The sequence below is a fragment of the Geotrypetes seraphini genome, chromosome 12 (assembly GCF_902459505.1).
Source record: "Geotrypetes seraphini chromosome 12, aGeoSer1.1, whole genome shotgun sequence".
Lineage (NCBI taxonomy): Eukaryota > Metazoa > Chordata > Amphibia > Gymnophiona > Dermophiidae > Geotrypetes > Geotrypetes seraphini.
The window spans coordinates 100,040,840-100,059,669 of NC_047095.1; the positions used below are offsets into that span (position 1 = coordinate 100,040,840).

An 18,830-nucleotide genomic window follows, 5' to 3' on the forward strand; every position below is an offset into this window, starting at 1 on the left:
ATGCCAGGGTTAACATACAACATTTTTCTTTGACTAGGAATTTGTTGAGCACCCTGAGATCCAAAATAGGCCGCAGATCGCCCCTCTTCTTTGGAACAAGGAAGTACCGGGAGTAAAAATCCTTGTTTTGCTGAGCCAGAAGAACTGGCTCGATAGCTCGAAGCTGAAGGAGAGCTTGAGCTTCCTGAAGAAGAGCAGTCTGGGAGGGATTGGAAGGATACTCTCTTGGAGGATGTTCCGGAGGAACTTGATGGCATTGAAGAGAGTATCCATCTCTGATGATGGAAAGGACCCAGAGGTCGGTAGTAACCGTCATCCATCGGTGGTAAAAATGATGGAGACGACCTCCGATAGGGGGAAAAACGGGAAATGGCAGAACGACTGAGGTTATGCTCCATTCTAGACAGTCAAAAAGGCTGAGGAGCCTTAGGTACAGCAGGTGGCTGAGGCTTTTGCTGCTTCTGGGGATGCTGCCTCTTGACAAGCTGACGAGTAGAAGGAGCCTGCTTTGGAGGGAAACTCCTCTGATAAATCTGTTCCCTTTCAGCTCGAGCCCCCTTTTCTCACCAGCAGCATTTCCCTCCTCACTCCACTTCCCTGTCCAGCAGCACCTCTTCCCTGCCCCCCTGTCCCTCTTCATTACTACCCTGGCCCAGTAGCATCTCTTCCTTGCTCCCCCTGTCCCTCTTACCTGCTCCCCCGGTCCAGTAGCACCTCTTCCCTGCTCCCCCATCCCTCTTCATGCTCCCCAGGTCCAGTAGCACCTCTTCCCTGCTCCCCCTGTCCCTCTTCCCTGCTCCCCCAGTCCAGTAGCACCTCTTCCCTGCTCCTGCAGTCCAGTAGCACCTCTTCCCTGCTCCCCCTCTGTCCCTCTTTCCTGCTCCCCTGCTCCCCCGGTCCAGTAACAACTCTTCCCTGCTCCAGCAGCACCCCTTACCTGTTTTCCCGATCCAGTATGCAGCATTGTGAGCATCGCAGCTGGCTTTTGTGAACCTCATAGGCCCCTCGGAAGTACGTTCCCTCTGACGCGATCACATATGTCAGAGGAAACGTTCTACTGAGGTGCTGTATGGCATGTGAAGTTTGGTACAACTGGCCTCGATCCTCATGGGAGCATCGCTTAACCCTCAATGGCTCGAAGCCCTCCTCCTGGCAGTCACCACCAGTGCTGCTCCGTGAAGCCCTCATCCCGGCAGCCGGGGTGGCGAGGACACGGGCAGGGAGAGAGCTTGCCTGCGCTTCCTCCAGCAGTTGGTGAGTGAGGATGGGAGGGGGAGTAGCCAGAGTGTTTCCTGCCACCGCGTTCTAAATATAATTTGGCCAGGGAACAGAAAACATGGCAGCAGGGAACACGAAACCCTAAGTGCGCATGCGCACTTAGACTTTTATTATATAGGATTCGGCACATATTAGGAAATAATTTAAATGGAATTTTCTAATTTAGAGTGAAATGTTAAGGATTTGGAGTCAAAATTGGCTGTGGAATGGGAACAAAGTACTTTGTAGGCCCTCTTAAAAGCTAGATATAAATATAATGAGATTTCATAACTGGCCAGGAAAGATTTGTTTTCTCAACAGGCTCTGTATTATGGAAACTCGAATAAAGTGGGAAGAGTATTAGCTAATTATCCCAGGACAAGCAGGCAGGTATTCTCACAAGTGGGTGACGTCATCCGACAGAGCCCCGATGCGGACGCCTCACAAGCAGACTTGTTTGAAGAAACTCGAAGTTTTGAGTCGCCCGCACCACACATGCGCGAGTGCCTTCCCGCCCAGCGCAGGGCACGTCTCCTCAGTTCTTACTTTTCCGCGGAGCCGAGAAGTCCGTCTTTGACTCTCTGCGTGAAGTGTTTTCACTTGTGCCTTCTTCAGTCCGTGGTTTTGTGTTCTTTTTCTACAGAATCGCCGTTTTATCCTTTGTTTTATTCTTTTCTTTACAAAAAAAAAAAAGAAGGGGGCTGGGGGAGGGTAAAAATGGGTTTGGAGCTGGGTCTGAAAATAGGGGACATGTGAGGGAAGGAGGCTTTACTAGTACCCGTTAATGTAATTGACTTAAACACTAGTATGATATAATTTGTTCCCTCATGGTAGCTTTGAAAGCATCCCACAATGTTTCTAATGAGATTTCCTCTGAGGCATTGATTTGGAAATATTCATTCATTTTTAATTGAAATTCATCTAGAAAGTTTGAGTCAGCAAGCAATGTATTATTAAATCTCCACACAGGTCTACCACAATCTTGCTCAGCAAACTTAAATTTAATCCAAACTCCACCATGATTTGACAAAACAATGGAATCTATGATGACTTCTGTTACCTGTTGTACTAATTGATCTGAAACAGAAAACATAATCTATTCGTGAAAATGATTTATAAACATGGGAGCAGAAAGAAAATTCCCGAGCATCAAAATGAAGGACCTGCCATATATCTTTCAATCCACAGGAACATAAGAACATAAGAACATAAGAAGTTGCCTCCACTGGGTCAGACCAGAGGTCCATCCTGCCCAGCGGTCCGCTCCCGCGGCGGCCCATCAGGTCCGCGACCTGTGAAGTGGTTACTGACCAATTCAATAACCTACCTCAAGTTCTATTGTATCAAGTTATCTAAGTGTATTGACTTTATTAACTTGTTGGGTTGTTTGTCCAACAATTGGTCCATGACAGCATTAAAGTCTCTAGCTACTACTAGATTAGAAGAAGCCAGTGGTAGAATCAACTATTGAAGAATTTTGAAAAATTCAGCCTGATTTGAATTAAGTTAATAATCAGTGTTTCAAAATACTTGTAAGAGGTGTACCGTATTTTCACGTAGATAACGCACACCCGTGTAAAACGCGCACACGGGTATAGTATGCGGGGAACACAAATCTATGTAAAAAAAATATTATATACCGCGCACACGGGTATACCGCGCATGCCGCCCCAACTCTCAGTTCGCCGCCCCGATCTCCGTTCGCCTGCCCCGATTCTCCTTTCACCCACCCCGACTTTCCGTTCGCTGTCCTGACTCTCCTCTGGCTGCCCCGACTCTCCTTTCACCCGCCCCGACTCTCCTCTGGCTGCCCTGACTCTCCTTTGGCTGCCCCAACTCTCCTTTCACCCGCCCCGACTTTCCGTTCACTGCCCCGATTCTCCGTTCGCTGCCCCGACTCTCCTCTGGCTGCCCCGACTCTCCTTTCACCTGCCCCGACTTTCCGTTTGCTGCCCCAACTCTCCTCTGGCTGCCCCGACTCTCCTCTGGCTGCCCCAACTCTCCTTTCACCCTCCCCAACTCTTCGTTCGCTGCCCCAATTCTCCGTTCACTGCCCCGACTCTCCTCTGGCTGCCCCGACTCTCCTTTCACTCGCCCCGACTCTCCGTTCGCTGCCCCGACTCTCCTTTCGCCCGCCCTGCCCTGCTCCCAGCTCTGTAAACATGAGCAATGGTCTGAGCATGCTTGCCGCTCAGTTTTCTGCGCCGGGTTGTGGGGGCGCGCTTTTGACCTGTCACCAAGGCGGTTTTTCTGGCGGTGTGCTTTTCACCACGTGGCTGTGGCCCCCCTCTATCTGGCCTTGTAATTTGCCCAGTGAATACTATTTTGACTATACAACAGCATCTCAGCCTTTGGGTAAGCCTATAAAAGATTAATGCTGCATGTAGAGCCCACATTTTAATTTGATCTCTTCAGATTGGTATTCTGCATTTATCTACCCAGTAGTAGAGTTTATCAATTAAATTTAAATTTACCGCCATAATGGCAGGAATGAGACGAAAGTCATATACAGCGGACTTTAAGCTTAAAGTTGTTGTGAAAGATGAGGAAATAGGCAACCGGGCCGCAGTGAGAGAGTTCGATGTTGGAGAAACATCGGTGCGTGAATGGAGAAAAGATAAGAAGGAACTGGAGAAATGCAATCCGCGCAAACGGGCATGTCGTGGGGCCAAACCAAAATGGCCTCAGCTGGAGGATGACTTGAAGCAGTGGATTCTGGCGAGAAGGGAGCAAAATCAATCAGTCTCTACTGTTGCGATTCAGATGAAGGCAAAACTACTTGCCAATGGAAGAGGAATACCCGACTTCAAAGCTGGCTTCACATGGATCTCAAAATTTATGAAAAGGAATGGACTATCAGTTCGAATGAGAACAACTGTTGGCCAGCGACTTCCGGATGACTGGCAGCAAAAATTGATTGATTTCCGTGACTTTATCGCCAAAGAAATATCTGAACTTGCCATCACTGCAAAGGACGTCATCAACATGGATGAAATTCCAATGGCATTCGACATTCCAGCGACAAGAACCGTAGCCCCCACAGGTACTAAATCTGTTGCCATCACCACAACTGGGCATGAAAGAACGTGTTTTACAGTTGTTCTTGGTTGCTCAGCTAGCGGGGTTAAGTTAAAGCCCATGCTCATTTTCAAAAGGGTCACTATGCCCCGTGAAAAGCTGCCCACCAGTGTGGTTGTGCACTGCAACAAGAAGGGATGGATAGACTGCGACGTAATGAGATTGTGGGTAGATAAATGCTTTAGGGCAAGACAGGGTGGATTCTTTGCAAAAAAATCTTTGTTAATTTTTGATGCCATGGCTGCCCACAAAGAAAAAAATGTTCAGGCCTACATTAATTCTACTGGTGCCCACATCGCTGTGATACCTGGAAGCCTGACGTGTAAGCTGCAGCCACTTGACATCGCAATGAATCATCCATTCAAGACTTTTATTAGAAAGGAGTGGGAGGAGTGGATGCAGAGCGGCACGCACGAGTACACACCTGCGGGGCAGCTGAAGCGGGCAACTTTCACAGAAGTCTGCAAGTGGGTGGCTTCAGCATGGGACAAAATAACACCAGATACTATTGTAAACGGATTTAGAAAAATGGGCATTGTTTATGAAACCAATGACACTACGGCTACTACCAGTGCAGCGGAAGGAGGCAACAACACGGATATCAGCGATGATGATGACGACGATTATGATATCACTTCGGAAATAAACGAGGATCGTCTGCAGGCCGTGCTCACTTTATTTAATGACGATGATGACAATTCAGATTTTGATGGATTCAAGGATTCAGATGACTGTGATGATGATGACTGAATAAACCTGTAAACTTTGTTTATTTACAACTTTACCGTAACTACGGTAACTGTATTTAGATTATTTTGTCCTCGATACTTCGTTTGATCTACCGGTTAATGTTATAATTTATAAGAATGAACATGTGATTTCTGTTCTTGTTGCTGAATTCGTACTCACTACGGTAACTCTAGATTAAAAGTTATACGGTTGTTTATAAGAATGAACAGTTTTTTTCTTTTGACGTGTTTGGTTGGAGGGTGTGTGAATGGTGCATGAGGTCACCTATGTCTGGTTGAGGTGGATTGAATTACCGGTATTTAGCTGAAGAAATTGTGGTAGTTAAACCCCCCTCTTACATTTTTGTTCCCATTATAAAACACACTGATAAGTTCCCAGAAAAAAAATACATTAAAATAAGAAGTGAAAACAAAGGCCCCTATAGATGAGAACATAACATAAGAATAGCCTAACTGGGTCAGTCCAATGGTCCATCATGCCCAGTAGCCCAATTTCATGGTAGCCAATCCAGGTCACTAATACCTGGTCAAAACCCAAAGAATAGCAAACATTCCATGCTACGGATCCAGGGCACGTAGACGCTTCCCCCATGTCTTAATAACAGACTATGGACTTTTCCTCCAGGAATTTGTCCAAACCTTTTTAAAACCAGCAACGCTATCTGCTTTTACCATAACTTAAATCTTTCCTTCCAGAGACCTTGCTAGATGTCAAATACAGAAAGAACAAGGTAACTTCACAAGGACTTAGCTGTGCAGGAAATGTGAATCTCCTCATACACCCACCATATACCTAGTGCAAAAATGTGCAAAGGTCTGTTTTTTTTCTTTCGATCACTACATAGCCTAATGCCACACAAATATATTCTGAAGGTCAATGCTAAGGTTGACAAAGTTTCCTTCCTTGGACCACAAGGAGATACTGACAAACCACTAGAAGAGATCCCAAAACAACTACGCAGGCACAACACCACTCAGTGTGTGAACCAGTTCAGTGGAGTGTACTACGGTAACTGGGGGGTGGAAATGGACCCTGAGTTTTCTCAGCAGAATTTCCCAGAACATCTCTTCCTCTCAACACATTGACACGCTGGTGGGTTTATTTTATAGCTTTTTCACCCCCTTCGGTCTGCCTGCCCCCCCTTGAAGTCCTGTCCCCCCTTGAAGTCCTGTCCCCCCTTGAAGTCCTATCCCCCCTTGAAGTCCTGTCCCCCCCTGAAGTCCTGTCCCCCCTTGAAGGTCTGCCTGTCCCCCCTTGAAGTCCTGTCCCCCCTTGAAGTCTGTCCCCCCTTGAAGTCCTGTCCCCCCTTGAAGTCCTGTCCCCCCTTGAAGGTCTGCCTGTCCCCCCTTGAAGTCCTGTCCCCCCTTGAAGGTCTGCCTGTCCCCCCTTGAAGTCCTATCCCCCCTTGAAATCCTGTTCCCCCCTTGAAGGTCTGCCTGTCCCCCCTTGAAGTCCTGTCCCTCCTTGAAGGTCTGCCTGTCCCCCCTTGAAGTCCTGTCCCCATCTTGAAAGCCTGATGCCCCCCTCCCCGACACCCGATTCATCATCCGGAAGGACCGCTCACACCCCCACCCCGAAGGACCGCTCGCACTCCCACCCCGAAGGACCGCTCACACTCCCACCTGAAGGACCGCTCGCACCACCACAGACTCCCCCCTCCCCCATGGAGAAGCTGTCTACCTTGTTTCTCTGACATCAGAGAAAGGGCGGGACCGCCGGAAGAGGAAGCAGCGCAGCAGGGCTCAGAGAAGGGGCAGGACCGCCGGCAGAGGAAGCAGCTGGGCTCACTGGCATCCGGAAACAAGGTAGACAGCTTCTCCATGGGGGAGGGGGGAGGCTGTGGGGGTGCGAGCGGTTCTTCAGGTGGGAGTGCGAGCGGTCCATCGGGCTGGGAGTGCGAGCGGTGGGGGTGCGAGCGGTCCTTCCGGATGATGAATCAGGCGTCGGGGGGGTGGGAACTATGTAAAAAAAAATTTATATAGCGCGCTCACGTGTATAACGCGCAAGGTTATGCACGGTTTGTAAAATCGTGTATAACGCGCGCATTATATGCGTGAAAATACAGTATATATCCACCAATACTTGGAGAATGGTCCAATTTTGACCACCTCTTAATCACCCTCACCTATATCATAAATCTTCAGACCCTCAGAAATGCCACAAGGATACTCAAGTACATTTCATAGTATCTGGCTTTATGCATTTTATCTTCACCGGGTCACTTGAATCAAATTTTCATATTGTAAATTGAATGTAGTGAACATTTTAGGAATTCATAATTATTTAGTAAAACTTAATAAATAATTTATAATTTATACTTAACTTAGGTGGTCAATTCTAAGAGATAAATGCACCAAAATGTTTCACCCTGGGGGGGTTTCTTCAAGGCTACAATCCCTAGATAAAACCCATATTATTAATAAAATTAGTTTAACGTTAAGAATCACCATATCCAAAACATTCTAATTTATGTTCAATAACGTTCCAAAAAGTTTTCACCTGTTACCAAGAGGGCCATGGCATGTTCTTCTTCTTCCTAAGTACCTCCCCGGTCAGCTGTTAGTGATGCCACAGGGGCGGAGCCAACAACTTGGCTGTCAGCGATGTCACGGGGGCGGCACCAACAACCGACCGGGGGAATTCAACTTACTATTCAATATCGAAAAGATAATCTAATGTACAAGCACTTCCTATCCTTACTGAATTTATTTCTTAATAGGTACAGATGGGGGACCCCTCCACAGAGACACCTCATATTACAGACAACCATTCTAATTCTAAATTAAGCCCAAAAGGAATAACTGTTTTGAAGCGGTAAATCCATCTCTGTTCTAAGAAATTTAGTTTTTCCTCCATATTGCCCTCTGCCCCCTGAACTGTCAACCTGTCGATGACTCTCCATTTGATCTGGTCCACTGAATGTTTCTTCGAGATCCAATGTTGGATAAGTGGGGCTGAAAGTTTCTGTGGTAATATGAGATTTGTGCTAATTCAATTGTAACTGAACAGGGCGTTTTGTACGGCCTACATATACAAGAGGGCAGGGATATACTATGATGTAAATCATCCAGTCCGTCTTGCAGTTTGTATTCTCGCGGGCATGGATGGTTAAACTGGTCTGGGGGTCCTGCCACCACCTCCCTTCCATGGTTTTATCACACCATTGACAGTGTGAACATTTAGTGTATGAGCCATGTTTCTGGGTTGGGTCCCCCCGTTTCTCCAACAGCTGGCCTATCATCCTGCCTTTGGTATAGGCTATCATAGGGACTTCATACAAACCTCTTAAAATATTCAGAATGGGCCAATGCTGTCTAATGTAACCCTATTACTACAAGATAAGTGTAGAGCTAACCAACTAGATGTTGAGAAATCGAAATTAGTGTGTGCTTTACCCTATTCAGATGCAGTAAAAGCCATGGTGGGTTACATTAGACGATAGGCCAGCTGTTCGAGAAATGGGGGGACCCAACCCAGAAACATGGCTCCCATACTAAATGTTCACACTGTCAGTGGTGTGATAAAACCATGGAAGGGAGGCGGTGGCAGGACCCCAGACCAGTTTAACCATCCATGCCCGCGAGAATACAAACTGCAAGACGGACTGGGTGATTTACATTATAGTATAGTGTGTCCTATATCTCAATTAATAATATCTAATATATATTAAGTTTATTAATAACTAACCTAATGGCGCCAGGCCTTGGAGCACCAAGGCAGACCGCTTCTCCCCTCTCCCAGCCGAAACCCTGCTGACCATCCTATCTCTCTCCCCCCCCAAGTGAACCTTTCTGACCCTCCCAGCGAAAGCAGCAAACCTCCCTCCAGTAGCGTCGGCTTTATCCTCCCTCTGCCGCATCACTGATGACGTCATCAGTAACGCGGCAGAGGGAGGAGAAAGCCGCGAAGGAGGTTTGCTGCTCTCGCTGGGAAGGTCGGAAAGGTTCACGGGGGGGGGGAGAGATAGGAGGGTCAGCGGGGGTTCGGCTGGGAGGGGGGAGAAGCGGACTGCCTCGGTGCTCCATTACCTTCTTCGGGCAGCAGCAGCGTTTACAATTCGCTGCTGTTGCCGGCTTCAGGCCTTGTTCTCTGCCGGGTCCTGCCTACTTCCAGTTTTCATGAAGACAGGACCCGACAGAGAGGAAGGCCTGAAGCGGGCAACATCAGTGAATTGTGAATGCTGCTGCTGCCCGATGAAGTTCAGGACATCAGGACATCGGGGAAGGAGCAGGGAGAAATCGGCTGCTGGCTTGGGGGTGAGGGTAGGGAAAGAATCGTGGAAGTGGAGAAATCGGCACGATGGCTTTGTGCAGGCTAGGGGGAGAGAGAAAGAAAGGAAAAAATAAAGAGGGGGGGCCAGGGGGAGAGAGAAAGAAAGGCAGAAAGAAAGAGGGGGACCAAGGGGAGAGAAAGAAAGGCAGAAATAAAGAGGGGGACCAAGGGGAGAGAAAGAAAGGCAGAAATAAAGAGGGGGGCAAGGGGGAGAGAAAGAAAGGCAGAAAGAAAGAGGGGGGCCAGGGGGAGAGAGAAAGAAAGGCAGAAAGAAAGAGGGGGACCAAGGGGAGAGAAAGAAAGGCAGAAATAAAGAGGGGGGTCAAGGGGGAGAGAAAGAAAGGCAGAAAGAAAGAGGGGGGCCAGGAGGAGAGAGAAAGAAAGGCAGAAATAAAGAGGGGGAGCCAGGGGGAGAGAGAAAGAAGAAGGATCAGAAGAAGGACCAGAGACTCATGAAATCACCAGACAAAAAAGTAGGAAAAATGATTTTATTTTCAACTTAGTGATCAAAATGTGTCCGTTTTGAAAATTTATATCTGCTGTCTATATTTTGCACTATGGCCCCCTTTTACTAAACCGCAATAGAGTTTTTTAGCGCAGGGAGCCTATGAGCGTCGAGAGCAGCGTGGGGCATTCAGCGCAGCTCCCTACGCTAAAAACCGCTATCGCAGTTTAGTAAAAAGGGAGGGGGAATATTTGTCTATTTTTGTATAGTTGTTACTGAGGTGACATTGCATAAAGTCATCTGCCTTGACCTCTTTGAAAACCCGCAGAATATAAATGATAATTAACATTTTCTCTGCGTACAGCGTGCTTTGTGTTTTTAAAATTTTATTGTTGGTAGATCATTTTGACTTGGCCACAAAGGTAAGGGGGAGGGAGGGAGGGGAACTGCTGAAAGACATCTAATAATCCTTGCAGGCTTGACTGCAGGGAATTATTTTTGTAAAATCATGTTTTGTTATGTGACTGGCATTATCTAGACTTTAATTTCTATGAATGAATAGAATGAAAATGATATAAAATTACTTGCTTGTTTTTATGTGCGTGCGCTGAAGGAAAGTGGAGAGAGAGTGGGCTGAGGATGCTGAAGGGAAATGGGAAGAGAGTGGGTAGAAGACGCTGATTTATAAATTGACAATTGTACAGAATATTGTTTCTTTTTATACTTTAATATAAACAATTCAAGGCTTGTGTGGATGGAATCAGGTGGTTTGCGGGGATGGGGACCGAGCTTACGGGGATTAGTCCAATAAAATTGTATTTTTTTATATCTCATTATTTGTTTTATTTTTATTTGTTAATTTATAAAGTGGTGATTGTTATGTATCAGTTTTTTCAAATTTACATCTACTGTCTTTATATTTTGCACTGTATTAGAGGACATGTGTTACTGTTTTTTGTGGTGTTGCATTGTATCCAGGGTCTGGTTTCTTGGCGGATCAGTTTAACTTTTGTCTACATATTTCTATTTTTAGTTTGTGATTATTCCATTTTGGGCGAGGGTGTATCTCTGTTCTGTGTGTATGAAAAAGACATAGTTTTCAGTTGGCATTGACTACAGGACCAATTGACTGTGCGGGATCTGGCTTGTTTAGTTTTACAATGTATGTGTTGGTGTTCTAGTGCTCACTGCAGTGTTTAAGATGCAGCCTTTTCCTAGGTACACTCTTGTGGTGCGATATGTAGATTGGTACTAAAAATCATATTTTTCATATAGATGGGGGGGGTGTCAAAAAATGATGGGCCCTGGGTGCCACATACCCTAAGTACGCCACTGCCTGCAACTACTCCATATGTACTTCTAATGTCATGACAATTTAGACATAATTTATGTTTTGTTATGTTTGGAATAATGGTTACATATATGAGGTTCAATAAAAGAAAATTTTCACTGCCTGTTTCTATTCTGACCATTTCTATACAGCACTACCTTGATGGGTAATATTTCCATATTTCCTTCCCCCCCCTTTTACCCTATTCCTTTTATTCTCTTTCCTCAAATAATGTGATATATCTTCCCAATTGTGTCTAATAAACCAATTGATATAAATCAAAACAACAAGAAGATCATAGACCACATAGTAATAAATAATATGAATCACTTAAAAACCCAAGGCCCTCTATACCATTTAAAACATACCAATACTTTCTCTATAAGAAAGTCTTTTAAGTAATAAATAAACATTCTCTAGGTATGCCTCCTTTACTTCACTCACACTATATTTGTTATTCTTAATGTTATAAATATTACCTATAGTATAATATTTTATCATCTGCTCTATACTTTATTAATATAATTGACATGGTATATTTGGATATATGAAAAACCATTCTCTATATTCTTTAAGAAGATGTAAGCTTCATATAACTACTGTAACACAAGTAAAGCATAATACCATCTTGTATTAAAAGGTTAGACTTAAACTGTAATGACTAAATATTAACCCTGTAATATGTTGCCTTTTTTAACCTTTACATTCTAAGGAAGTCTGACTTACTAACATCGTGCCAGTCTCAACCTTCTTTCCAGAACTGATTGACCAAGTTAATTGTGTATTCATTTCCATTAAACTGTGTAGCTCAAAGAAACAATGAAAACAAAAACAAACTAAGCAAAGCCAAAGATGACATTCCTCAAAACTGTTCTGACATAGGCTCTCCCTCAAACATGTAGTGAATGCTTCCCCCTGTTGCGCCTCCCATCTATACAATCATCATCCACAGGGGAGGGAGTGTCAGCACCAAACAACTATTGGTCATAAATAACCCGAAGATCGGCCTTCCACCAATCACGCAGCTTCAATTGAAGAAGAGCAATGACAGTTGAAGAGTAAAACATTCACCTTGTGATCAGTTAATAGTGCTGAAATCACAATAACGGATATAACAGCTAAAGTGGAGAGCGGCCACACGATACTTAAAGTCCTAGATTTCAAACGTACGAACTTTAATGCAATGGGAAAGTACCTGAAGAAAGAGCTGTTAGGATGGGAGGACATAAGAGAAGTGGAAAGACAGTGGTCTAAGCTGAAAGGAGCGATAAAAATGGCTACGGATCTTTATGTGAAGAAAATCAATAAAAACAAGAGAAAAAGGAAGCCGATATGGTTCTCCAACCTAGTGGCTGAGAAAATAAAGGCGAAAGAGTTGGCGTTCATGAAATATAAAAAAACCCAAGAAGAGGAGAGCAGAAAGGACTACAGGGTGAAACTGAAAGAAGCCAAGAGAGAGATACGTTTGGCGAAGGCACAGGAGGAAGAACAAATGGCTAAAAATGTAAAAAAGGGAGATAAAAATTTTTTCAGATATATTAGTGAAAGGAGGAAGATAAAAAATGGAATTGCTAGGCTAAAAGATGCTGGGAACCAATATGTGGAGAGTGATGAGGAGAAAGCAAATGTGCTAAACAAATACTTCTGTTCTGTATTCACAGAAGAAAATCCTGGAGAAGGACCGAGATTGTCTGGCAAAGTTACACGAGAAAATGGAGTAGATTCTGCGCCGTTCACGGAGGAGAGTGTTTATGAGCAACTTGAAAAACTGAAGGTGGACAAAGCGATGGGACCAGACGGGATCCATCCCAGGATACTAAGGGAGCTCAGAGAGGTTCTGGCGAGTCCTATTAAAGACTTGTTCAACAAATTTCAAGTTTCAAGTTTATTAGGATTTTATATACCGCCTATCAAGGTTATCTAGGCGGTTTTACAATCAGGTACTCAAGGATTTTCCCTATCTGTCCCGGTGGGCTCACAATCTAGCTAACATACCTGGGGCTATGGAGGACTGAGTGACTTTCCCAGGATCACAAGGAGCAGCGCGGGGTTTAAACCCACAACCCCAGGGTGCTGAGGCTGTAGATCCAACCACTGCGCCACACACTCCTCTGGAGACGGGAGTGATTCCTGGGGATTGGAGGAGAGCGGATGTGGTCCCTATTCATAAAAGTGGTCACAGGGATGAAGCAGGAAACTACAGGCCGGTGAGCCTCACTTCAGTTGTTGGAAAAATAATGGAAGTGTTACTGAAAGAAAGGATAGTGTACTTCCTTGAATCTAATGGGTTACAGGATCCGAGGCAACATGGCTTTACAAAAGGTAAATCGTGCCAAACGAACCTGATTGAATTTTTTGATTGGGTGACCAGAGAGCTGGATCGAGGACATATGCTAGATGTAATTTACTTGAATTTCAGCAAAGCCTTTGATACAGTTCTTCATTGGAGGCTGTTGAACAAACTCGAAGGGCTGAAGTTAGGACCCAAAGTGGTGAACTGGGTCAGAAACTGGCTGTCGGACAGACGCCAGAGGGTGGTGGTTAATGGAAGTCGCTCGAAGGAAGGAAAGGTGAGTAGTGGAGTCCCTCAGGGATCGGTGCTGGGGCCAATCCTGTTCAATATGTTTGTGAGTGACATTGCTGAAGGGTTAGAAGGAAAAGTATGCCTTTTTGCAGATGATACCAAGATTTGTAGACACCGAAGAGGGAGTGGAAAATATGAAAAAGGATCTGCAAAAGTTAGAGGAATGGTCTAATGCCTGGCAACTAAAATTCAATGCAAAGAAATGCAGAGTAATGCATTTGGGGATTAATAATAGGAAGGAACCGTATATGCTGGGAGGAGAGAAGCTGATATGCACGGACGGGAAAAGGGACCTTGGGGTTATAGTGTCCGAAGATCTAAAGGTGAAAAAACAGTGTGACAAGGCAGTGGCTGCTGCCAGAAGGATGCTGGGCTATATAAAGAGAGGCGTAGTCAGTAAAAGGAAGAAGGTGTTGATGCCCCTGTACAGGTTATTGGTGAGGCCCCATTTGGAGTATTGTATTCAGTTTTGGAACTGTATCTGGCGAAAGACGTAAGAAGACTTGAGGCGATCCAGAGAAGGGCGACGAAAATGATAGGAGGCTTGCGCCAGAAGACGTATGAGGAGAGACTGGAAGCCCTGAATATGTATACCCTAGAGGAAAGGAGAGACAGGGGAGATATGATTCAGACTTTCAAATACTTGAAGGGTATTAACGTAGAACAAAATCTTTTCCAGAGTAAGGAAAATGGTAAAACCAGAGGACATAATTTGAGGTTGAGAGGTGGTAGATTCAGGGGCAATGTTAGGAAATTCTACTTTATGGAGAGGGTAGTGGATGCCTGGAATGCGCTCCCGAGAGAGGTGGTGGAGAGTAAAACTGTGACTGAGTTCAAAGAAGTGTGGGATGAACACAGAAGATTTAGAATCAGTAAATAATATTAAATATTGAACTAGGCCAGTACTGGGCAGACTTGCAGATCTGTGTCTGTGTATGGCTGTTTGGTGGAGGATGGGCAGGGGAGGGCTTCAATGGCTGGGAGGTTGTAGATGGGCTAGAGTAAGTCTTAACAGAGATTTCAGCAGCTGGAACCCAAGCACAGTACCGGGTAAAGCTTTGGATTCTTGCCCAGAAATAGCTAAGAAAAAAATTTAAAAAAAAAATTTAAATTGAATCAGGTTGGGTAGACTGGATGGACCATTCGGGTCTTTATCTGCCGTCATCTACTATATTACTATGTAATAAAAGAGAAGTGCCTGGCTTTTCCAAACCATTAGAGCAACATCAAGTCCCATGCAAATCAAATATTACATTCACTATATACAGGCTTTAGTTACCAATATCACACCACTGTTTCGTTAGTTCATGCCCCCATAAACCAGGAATTAACCCGTAGCTTGAAGTAATAATCAATTAGAAGTGTCAAAATAGTATGATATTAGGGGGGTTTTATAGTCAAACCTCCCCTTCATCACCTTCTATATAAGGAGTAATTCATATAATTATTTCCGGCCCTCAGAAGTGCCACCAAATGTTCAATAACTTTCATAACATTTGGCTTTATGCACCCAATCATCACCGGGTCGTTTTTTCATGAAGATTTGTGCATATTTTATGAATAATTTAGTTATAAGAGTGGTACTTAGCTTGGGTAGTGAATCTGAAGGTATGGAAACGCCAACATGTTTCACCCATAGCGGGTTTCCTCAGGGCAGTAATCCCTATAATACAAGTCTAAGGTTATTCTCTTATAAAAAATATATTGTTTCACTAACATTTCATAAAATAATTTAAAACAAAACATTTGCTCACCTCATTTACACCTGTTTCCACGACGCAGCCACCCAAAAGTAAGGTCTAAAGATGGCCGCGGCGTGTTACTAAAGCCTTTAAATACTAACCAGCTGGGAACGGCTACCCCGAACGATCACGTGTTCGTCACGGAAGCAGCGTCAGAGCTGGGAAATAAGAAATACTTAAAGTGAACTCTTCTGTAAGATGAAAAATAGAAATGACAAGTGTCATTGAATACACAAGGATAATCATACATGCAGGGCTAAATATTCAAAGTGATCTAAAGTAGCTCAGAGAAGTTCCAGGCAGCTTAATTTGCTTGTCTATGACTAACCACAAATATTACACTGCAATTAACTGGTTAGTGAGGTTTTCTATCCCAAGTTAGAGCTTATGCTGTGACCAGTTAACTTGTAAGTGGCTTAATATCAGCACTTATATGTGTAAGTAAAAACACAGATGCCACAGATTGTTTTACATTCAGTCCAAAAAATGAAAGCATTATGTATAGAGGTCAATTATGGGCAAAGATAACACTTAAGTTCACCCAAGGCTGGGTGAGGGTGTGGTTTCACCTAGAAGTGGCCTTAGGCAAGCTTAAGCTAACCTAGGCATTTCCTTAGGGCTACAACAGACACCTGAAATGTCTACTTTTAGGTTTTGAAATGTAGGCCATCATTTTGCTGGCTTATATTTCAAAACCTAAAAGTAGACATGGCCAGCTCAGTTGATCTCAGCAAGGAAATTCACAATCAGCTGAGCCAGCAGGCCTGGCTTTGGGGAGTTCTGCAGGCTCAGATTATCAGGGGAAAATACCTCTGCTGTGTCAGGGGACCCCCAGCACCTACACCCCCCCCCCCAAATCAGCAGGAAGAATGCCCACTCCCCTCCTGCCCCTGGCCTATGATCTCCAATACCCTCGTGAAGAACCATCAGCAGGATAGATGTCCACTCCCTCCTCCTGCCACCCCTCAAACCCCTGCCACCCTTCAAAGTAGCCCAGCCCAGCTTCTGCTTTTCAAACCAAGGGTAAAAGATCATGTTTTTCTGTAGGTACAACCAAAACAGTTTACATATTTTATGTGCAGGTACTTTTTCTGTTCCTTAAAGGCTCATAATATGAGTCTTGTTCTTTGGGCAATGGACATAGCCTGAGTTACATGGAGCTACAGTGACAAATGATCCCAGCTAGCCAGGTTTTGAGTCTACTGCACTAACCATTATACTACTTACTCCACTACTCTTTTAACCCTATATCCTATTCAAACTTTTGCATATTGACTGAATATACCTATCAACAGTACAAAACTCACTAATTATATGTGTATTAAATATGTATTTTACACTTGTAAAATCTTCTAGTATTGTCTCCTTTAGTTATTTTCTTCATTCTCTTCCTATATATCTTTTTATTTACCATTTTTCTTGTACCAATGGTTCTTAAACCAGTCCTGTGGGATGCCAAGCCAGTCAGGTTTTTAAAGTCTCACTAATAAATATGCTTCTCACCTTGATTATATGCAAATCTTCCTCGTACATATTCATTAGGAATATCTTGCAAGTGAACTGGTTAGGGGATCCCAAGGCAGGGTTAAGAACCATTTCCTTAAGACTATATAATCTCTGTATTTAGAATTGTTTGTGTTATATTATTATTATTAGTACTTTGTACATATTTCTTAATTTAAGGAAAGAAAGAAAAAATAAGGTTGTTTTTATATGAGCTTGATATGAATAACCTGAAAAAATCTATCCCTCATTCTTTAGCTTCATCATCATATGAAGAGTGTCCACTTCAAGAACATGTTGGGTGAAGAGGTCTTTTTTGATGAGAATAGTGATTTCTCCATTGGTTATGAAATTATAAATGAAGTCTATCTACCCAATGGGACTATGAGGAATGAAATTGTTGGAAGATATAACCCATATGCTCTCGCAGGGCAGGATTTTACCATCAATGAGAAGGCAATTTTGTGGGATAATACATTTACTCAGGTCAGAGATAAATAATGTGAAATCATAATGGAAGACATCATACCATATCATGTCTTCTGTCCTTTAGTTTTGATAAATTTTATAATGTGATTTACTGCTGAAAATTCTACTTTATAGTAATATAACTTAGCTGTAAACCTTGAAAATAGGGCTGAATTAAATAAATCCCCTTTTCCAGAGCATTGATACAATCAAATTAAAAATCTTTAATTCTGAGTGGAGGTATGGCCTAGTAGTTGGAAATTCCGTCTAAACATCCTGAGGTTAGGGATTTGATCCCAGCCTGCTCCTTGTGACTCTGGACAAGTCACTTATTTTTCCATTGACATAGGTACCAGTTAGATTGTGAGCCTACTGGGACAGATAGGAAAAATATTTAAGAACTTGCCTTGGATTGGTAGTATGAAATATTGCTACTCCTTGGGTTTTGGCCAGGTACTAGAGACCTGGATTGGCCACTGTGAGAACTGGTTACTGGGCTTGATGGACCATTGGTCTGATCCTATAAGGCTATTTGTATATTTTTATGTTCTTATGAGTGCCTGATTACTATTCAGTGTATTATAAACCACTTTGGTTGAATCTTTTCATGAAAAAGGTAGTTAATAAATCCCAATAAATAGATACTATTCCTCCGAGAAGTATGGAAAGTCTCAACCATCAAAGGTCTCATCAGAACCATGATTAGGACCTCCTAACAGGACATCAAGAGTATTCCTTTTTGGGTTTTATTTCCTGTATTTATTGGGCTTCATTTATATACCCCTGAGGAAGGCTTTTATAGCCAAAACATGTATTGGGGTCCATCACAAAAAGGATTGAAAGTCTTTTGTTAGGCCTGCATATTTTTGTGTATATGTAGTATATGTATCAGTTCTTTGTATATTTTTAATAAATTGATTGTCCCTAAAGTTTGTTGTGTCCCCTTCCCCATTCATTTTTTGTTTTACATTTTCACTCATGGTGTTATGTTTTCTCTGTATTGTGAGATGCAGGATCTCTATCTCTACATCTTCCCTTGGTAGTAAGCAACTGTTACTATTGGTGGTCTAAGAGCTTGATACTGGTGGATAGAGGGGAAGGTCAGAGGCAGTGATCCAGGGGTTAGTGAGAGAGGGAAAGTGATAAATGATTGCACAGAATTATTTGAGGTCAACAATAAGAGAACACCAGTGTCCCTGATTTCACGTCTACTCTTGCCAAGTTTAACAAGAAATTTAGGCCCTGATTCTGTAAACTGGGTTCTACAGCTGTCTAATCAGCCAATCGGGACACATGTTTGTTTATTTTTAATGCTCCACAGGCAGACCACATATATTGAAGGCATCTTCGGTAACCCAGGGAGGCCCCCAAGCCCATATAAGCTCACCTAAGGCTAGGCAG

The 18,830-nt window shown here is 43.7% G+C and overlaps 1 protein-coding gene across 1 annotated transcript in view; it reads left to right on the top strand.

Annotated features, from left to right (window-relative positions):
- The window catches only part of LOC117346391 (extracellular calcium-sensing receptor-like), a 35,507-nt gene extending 17,705 nt beyond the window's left edge, over nucleotides 1-17,802 (top strand). The window contains exon 3 of the mRNA XM_033915876.1: nucleotides 17,220-17,802. Coding sequence (XP_033771767.1) covers nucleotides 17,220-17,462 — 243 coding nt within the window. The 3' untranslated portion in view covers nucleotides 17,463-17,802. The remainder of the gene's footprint in view (nucleotides 1-17,219) is intronic.
- The last annotated feature ends 1,028 nt before the right edge of the window (nucleotides 17,803-18,830 follow it).